General features: G+C 37.8%; 1 protein-coding gene across 1 annotated transcript in view; it reads right to left on the reverse strand.

Annotated features, from left to right (window-relative positions):
* Window positions 1–7261, reverse strand: part of DCUN1D4 (defective in cullin neddylation 1 domain containing 4) — a 63162-nt gene that overhangs the window by 41521 nt on the left and 14380 nt on the right. The window contains 2 exon segments of the mRNA XM_007456091.1: window positions 2196–2235; window positions 2411–2481. Of these exon segments, the coding sequence (XP_007456153.1) occupies window positions 2196–2235; window positions 2411–2481 (111 nt within the window).

The following is a 7261-nucleotide window of genomic DNA, read 5'->3' on the forward strand; positions in this document are numbered from 1 at the left end:
TAATGATAGCTTATAGTTATTAAATTGCCACATTCAGGTTAAATATTTAAATGTGAAATTACCACGGTAACGATACTCATTTAAATCCAAAGTTCAACGTTAACTACAGAATGTACAAGACTCAGCACTTAGATGTTTTATTACCTTAGCCAAGGGAAAGACAACTTAAAGGCTTTACAAACACAAAATTCAGTTTTAAAAAATCAAAACTACACTAACTCTTAAGTTTAAAAAATCTCTGATGTCTACCAATATATTGTTCCAGAATAGTAGAGAGAAATGTTTTTTTTCTTTTAACTTTTAAAACTGGCCCTGAAAATTAGCTAAAAGTTAAACACACTTAAATGTGTATCAATAGAAACATATTATGATATATCCATGAAACAGAAAATCATGCAGTCATTGAAAAATAAAGCTTTATAAATGTGCTGCAATGAAAAGATCTCCAAGATATACTGAGTGACAAAAACAAGAGGCACAAAGGTATACTTGTATTTGGGGAAAAACATATATCATCGTCATTTGGGAAACAAATACAAGAATATAAGAGTTATCTCTGGAGAGTCAAGGGTGTAGTACTAGTGGGGATGGGAGCTAGGGCTCATAAAATGGGCCAGCAACCTTCGCTTCTTTACACCTTTCTGACATTTCTTTTAAAACCATGTGCATACACTGCTTCTAAAATTAAGGAGCTATAATCAATCAATCAATAAAATTATTAAGCAAACTGTTTTTGACTGCCTTGAGTTGACCTATATTTACTAAAACAGAAAGATCAGGTGAAGGGACCCTCCGTGGCCTGGCCTTCTAGAATATATTCCCCCTTCTCTCATTCCTTCCTCTGGAAGAAGGAATGTCTGATCTAACTGGTGATTGGGGCATGGAGGAACTGAGCAGAGGGGCCCAGCCCCTTCTGAACTCCCTTTCAAATCAACCTGCCAGCAGAAGCTGATACCCTTCCACCATAAGTGGTGGGTTAGAGAGGGGCCCGGGAGGTGCGCTGTGCTTAACTAGCTGTGGCAGTGATTGCGTGTAAGGCTATCTAATTAAGTTGAAATACTGAAAAGCCTCTGCATTTTTGTTGCTCTTCTAAGCTGTGTTTTCCAACACAACTGTTACTTCAATCTCCATCTTGTGCCTAATTTTCAATTAATCCTGAACCAATCTGGAGGGGAAAGGTGGGGAGAGTTCTAAATCCCAACAACCTCCAAGATACACCAATAAGTTAAAAAATTAAATGAAAAAAGAACGATGCTATATAGTATGTATAGTATGAGCTCATCAATGATAAATTTAAAAAAAACACTGCTATAAAAATATATGCAGGTACAAAAATGTCTGAAAGAACAAACATCAAGCGGCAAACTGGGGGAAGGCTGGACTGGGAGACGTGAAGGAGGATTGTGGCTTTTTACTTCATTTGCTTCTGTGCTATTCATAATTCTCTAACAATCATGTATTACTGTGGTAATTTTCAAAAACTTTAAAATATATTTTAATCATTTTTGCTGGAAGTTTTCGTAACTACAGATCAAGTGCAAGTTTCTGAACTTTATGATCATTACAGTTTAGAGAAGTGGTTCTCAAGGTGTGGTCTCCAGACCAGCTGCATCAGCATCATCTGGGAGCTGGTTAGAAATGCAAACTCTAGGGCCCCACCCCAAACCTACAGAATCAAAAACTCTGGGTGGAGCCCAGCAATCCATTGGAACTACCCCCCCCCCCAAGATTATAATGCCAGCTACAGCTTGAGAACCACAGGGCTAGAGAACTGTTTACAATTATCAACTTTCAGTTTTCCCATTCATAAATCCTCAAGACCTATACAACACATACACACACAAGCCCCTACCGACCTATCAACTCATTTTACATCTCAAGTCAACAAATATTTATGGAATACCTTCCAAATTGCACAACTGTAGCAACTTTTTAGTATAAACTAAACACTTCAGTAGAGAAATGATTATTTTGAAACCACTGGGGAGACTCCCCAGCCCCTTTAAAGGAATTGAAGTACTCTGTAAGCCAGAGCCCTAGAACAGATTTCCTCCAGGGAAGGAGCTGTGAGATGGCTACCTCCATACACCCTGAAAAACAATCCTCAACCAAGTAACAACTTGCTAATGGAATGCATTATAACTTTATATTAGGAAGTTTATTTAAAATTAAGTAGTGTTAGCATTTATAGATACCTGTTTGGTGATCGTCTTGGCCAACGTCTTCTGTTAGATTCTGCAAGAAATATGTTCATCATTACCAAGAAATCACATACCATACAGCAAGCTTTAAAATTCAGTATTTTCATAAACAGCTGATATCTTAATATCCATAATCTAAATTTTATCAAATCCACTTAAAACTACTACTTTAAATGGCTGGTAGTTTTGTCTTTAAAAGATTGACTTACTAGCTTATTAAGGGTGTGGTAGATCTTATGAATATTTGCCAGTGTTGAGAGATGAGAGTTCAGCTGAAAGTCTTTAAAAGAAAAGGGGAAAATTCAGTGTCATTTACTTCTCATATTGCAAAAAGACTATTAAAAAAGAAAGCTCAGAAGTGAAATAAACAAATGTTTTGATACAACTGAATTCTATCTCCATTAATTTGATACTTATTAAATAAGATACAACATGCAACTACCAACCTCTCTGCTAGAAATAAAGTCTGACAATAAAATTAAATTCCCAACCACATGTTAAAATAAAGTTCATGAAATTTTCATGTGAATTGTAAGGTAAAACAAAAATACTTCAGTAGTTATAATAGCCTATCAGCAATAAACTTGAGCTTAAAAGAAAAATATCAATAATGCTAGCAAATTAAACAAGTCACAAAAATAGAAGACAGATCTCAAATGAAACTTGTTCACTTTCTCTTTCTCTTCCCCAGAATTACTAGCACAATATCAAGCTCCTGGCAAGAAAATAATAGGAAAGCATCTCAACCATTCGGCATTTCTTACAATATACTTATTTTGTTGGCTCTTATATAACATAGAGCAGAAATGGAATCTAAGCCCCTCCCCTTCCTAATTTAACAAACACAGACAGATCAAAGGACTATCCTGCAAGCTCCCAGTCTGAAAGGCCAGGGCTCTGGGATGTAGTCTCTAGTTACCTGCATGGCAACAGTAAAATGTGCCACAGAACCAGAAACACAGAGGCAGAACTCACACTCACAGAGAAACATGGCCAAATCAAAGACTGTCTCCACATGCCATCTCTAATAACTGCACAATGAATCATACATACAAGACGAATTAAGTTGCTCCATCATACAATCCTGTCACAACATAAAACTTTAAGTTAAACTGTTAGGCTTTTGAATCTCCAATTTCAAATGTTTTTTATAAAGTTAAGTATGCTTGACTACATATTAGGCTATGCGAATATGGGTTAAAAGTCTCTGAATAATTTCATATTTGAACAAGCAATAGAAGTATTTTCATAAAATATCAAGATTTACAGTAGTTCCTTTTCTTTACTATCATAAAGACTAGTAAAGGTTAGTCTGAAAATAACCTTGAAAAGATACTGTAACTTTCCAAGTTATGCCATTCGGATAAAAAAGAAAATAATCTCCCTTCACTGGAATTTTATGTGGGACACATATCAGATGCAAAGCGCGGACACTACAACATGAATTGTCTCTGCTGGCACTGGACTCTCTGGGCTGCTGCTCCGAATCTGGAAAGCAAGCAGACTTGTCAGCATTTAGAAAGCTTCACTTTCTTTTCTAAATTGTGCGAGGAATCCAGGTCTAGGCTGGCCTGGAGGGCAGAGGGGCCAGCAGGCAGCGGAGACCCTAACATTCACACGCCGCTGCCGGGAGCAGCAGGCTGCACGTATACATGCGCACATGCACGGCTCTGGCACATGCACACCGCAGGCACAGCCACCAAGAATGGTCCAAGGAATCAGAGTTCTTGGCTGAGAGGCAACCAGAGCACGGTCTCAACTATAGATATGTGTTAACTATTTTGCATTATTAATTATTTGGCATCTGAATGGTTTGGCCATATTTAAGGTAAATGATGACATAATGTGCACAGACCTTGATTTTCCATCTTAATTAGTGCGACTGCACAGAAAAGGATTAAAAAACATTTGGGGTATCCGAGTGTGTATATGTGTGTGTATTTATTTACTTATGCTTCTATTTCATAAAGCTGGGTAGGGGGCTCTAAAACTAGAAGCAACAGCCTCCTCCTGACCTGCAAAGGCTTTGGGGAGCTTAATCTTACACTGCCCCTCTCCCCTGGCACCTACGACCAAGCCATAAACCCCCTTTTTGTACTCTCTCAATTTAAAATTTGGAAGACAAATGATATACTACATTAACATCTTGAAATATTAATTAAGCTCCTGGGCCCCCCCAAAAAACAAAACCAGAAAACTTAAGGGTCTAGATTCTCTCTCACTGAGGCCACACAAGAGGGGTTTGCCAAAGATCATTGCAGCAATGAGGTCTCCAGAACTCATGCCAAACCACCCTGATGTTAATTCAACTGTCAAGATTCACACAGGAGAATCTAAACAAAATAAAATTGCTAAATCCTTCTATACATATGCGTGCGCGCGCGCGCGCGCGCACGCGCGCACACACACACATATACACACACACACACACACACGGTTTCTGCCAAAATACCACTCACTGAGCTTTACAACCTGACTCGAGTCTAACAGTCAATTTGAACCTCAGGCCTACCAGTTATTTAACCTAAATTTCAACGTCCTCAGTTGTGAAGTGAGATTACAATGCCTAGATGTGGCAGACAGCCAATGTAATGCCTGGATCACAGTGAGTGCCGAATAAAAGACATCAATTATCACACTATTCGATTATACCATTTTCCACACCACACAGCTATCTACAATGGTTTCTACTTTCTGTAGGTCCAAGTCAAGCCCCACATCAAAGATCTCAAAGTTGGAGCTCCCTCTGTGACTGAGGCATGTGGCCTGATACATCTCTACTGTGTATGATGGCATTTCTATCTATATTCATATACCACCAACTGACGTTCATAATGATGGTGGAAAAAAATATACAAAAGCATTTAAGATCAGGTTCTATACATGAAGCTTCACTTTACAGATAATACAAGCAACAAGGTTCATTTCACAAGTCACATAATATATGTCAGCAATTCTCTATTTCCATATCCAGCGTCTACTACCATAACCACCTTATCATCGCTTCACCAAAAAGAAAGGGAAAAAGAAAAGGAACAGCAGCATGAACAGAATAGTTCTTCTTTAGTTTCACCAAGGTAAGAAGCTGGGGAGTAGACACAAATTCAGGAAAAAAAGACCAAAATGGCATTAAAAGATAAATCCACAAAGGTTAACACATATTGAATTTACGGTTCATCTGTTCAGTGCTCAGGGCAAGTAACAGACCTTGAAATCTAAAATAGATTTCACACCCTTAAGGAATAGATGTTAAGGATAAAGATCAAATGCTTTACAGAGAGAACATATTTAGGAAAGTACTAACTCATTCATAAAATCTTCTTCTGCTCATATTTTAATTCCAAAGTATAAATGCTTGGTTAAGTCAACTTTAGTCCATGATCAAAAGGCCCTCCACAGTAGTCACTGGGTTTGACTCTCCTGTGTGACATGCGAACCCTACATTCTGTATTAAAAGCGACAAATGGCTCTGCAGAAAGGCACAGCCTGCTTGATAAATGGTCTGCCTAAATTATCTTCTGGGCATTCTTAAAAATGATCAACAAATGCTGACTGGGCATAAAGTTTTCTGGTTTTTTTTTTTTTTTGGTTTGTTTGTTTGGGTTTCTACATAATTACCATTTGCTGTGACCTACATAATGGAAGAAAGTGAACGCCAATGAGAGTCAAAATTCACTTCCCCCAAACTACTCTTGGTATAGAATCCCACAACATAGGCAGAGACATAAATACTAGGAATAAAACAATTATTGGTAAGTTCAGACAATGACCATCAACCAAAAGAATCAAATTTCAGAATTAACAGTCCTAAGAGGAGTTTACTTCCATAAGAGGGTCAGAAACAATTTAAATACATAAAAATCCAAACCTTTCTTTTATGACATAGTCACTTGTTAAATATAGCTGGGAGGTGATCTTAATTACAACAGCAATGAAAAGCAATAATACACGTAGGAATAAACTTAAACATGCAACAACCAAATGAAGAAACAATGAAAGTTTCCTGAAAGACAAAAATGCAGAGATATTATATTCCTGGAATGGAAAGACCCAGTATTGTAAGGCGATCACTTCACCCTTTACTACAGTATTAATTAAATGCAGTCAAATTCCTATTCTCCCTGCCTCCCACTTCCCTACCCCAAAAAAGAGGTGGGGGAAAAGGAAGGGAGTCAGGCAAGCTTGGCAGATTGATTCTAAAGTTCATCTGCAAAGAACAAATGTGCTTGACTTGCCAAGAAATTGTTGAAAAAGAAGAATGAGGAAGAACTTGCCCTATCAGACAATACATAATATAAAGCAGAGGTTGGTAAGTTCTCTGCAGAGGGCCAGATCTTAAATATTTTAGGCTTTGTGGGCCATCCGACCTCTGTTATAACTACTCTGCCACTGTAGCTCAAAAGCAGCCATAAACAATACACAAGCAAATGAGTGTGGCTGTGTTCCAATAAAACTTTATTTATAAAACTTTATTTATAAAAACTTGGTGGTGGCCTGACTGGGGCCATGGGCTGTAGTTTGCCAATGCCTGGTATAGAGGTAATTATAACAATAATTATAATACAAATCAACGGAAGAGAGCTAATAAACATATGTCTGTATATATGCCTGCAAGCATGTCTGTATGTTTGTAAGTATGTATAAACACATATAATTAATATGATTAACTGGCATTTCAAATCAATGTAATACTCTGGTTTCTCTTCAGATTGAATAAATCTTTTGCCTTTTTTTTTTTTTCTTCAAATCAATGGGCAAGAGATAATTATTTAGCAAACTGAGGGGCAACCAACTACCATGTAGAACAAATTAATTTCAACCTCACCCAAAGCATGGAAGGGGAAGGAATCCAAAGCAAAAGAAAAGTCCGTATCATGGACTCAGGGCTCTCTCTGCACATTGCGCCTCTACCCATGTACCCAATCTCGTCTCTTACTCATCTTCCCCTTGCTCACTTTTCTCAGTTGCAGTGAGCTTCCTGCTATTCTGTGAACACTCCAAACATGCTCCTACCTCAGGGCCTTTGCACGTGCTATTCTCATTGCATTGAGCACTCTTTC

Source organism: Lipotes vexillifer, unplaced genomic scaffold (genome assembly GCF_000442215.2).
Source record: "Lipotes vexillifer unplaced genomic scaffold, Lipotes_vexillifer_v1.1 scaffold42, whole genome shotgun sequence".
NCBI classification, from domain to species: Eukaryota; Metazoa; Chordata; class Mammalia; order Artiodactyla; family Lipotidae; genus Lipotes; species Lipotes vexillifer.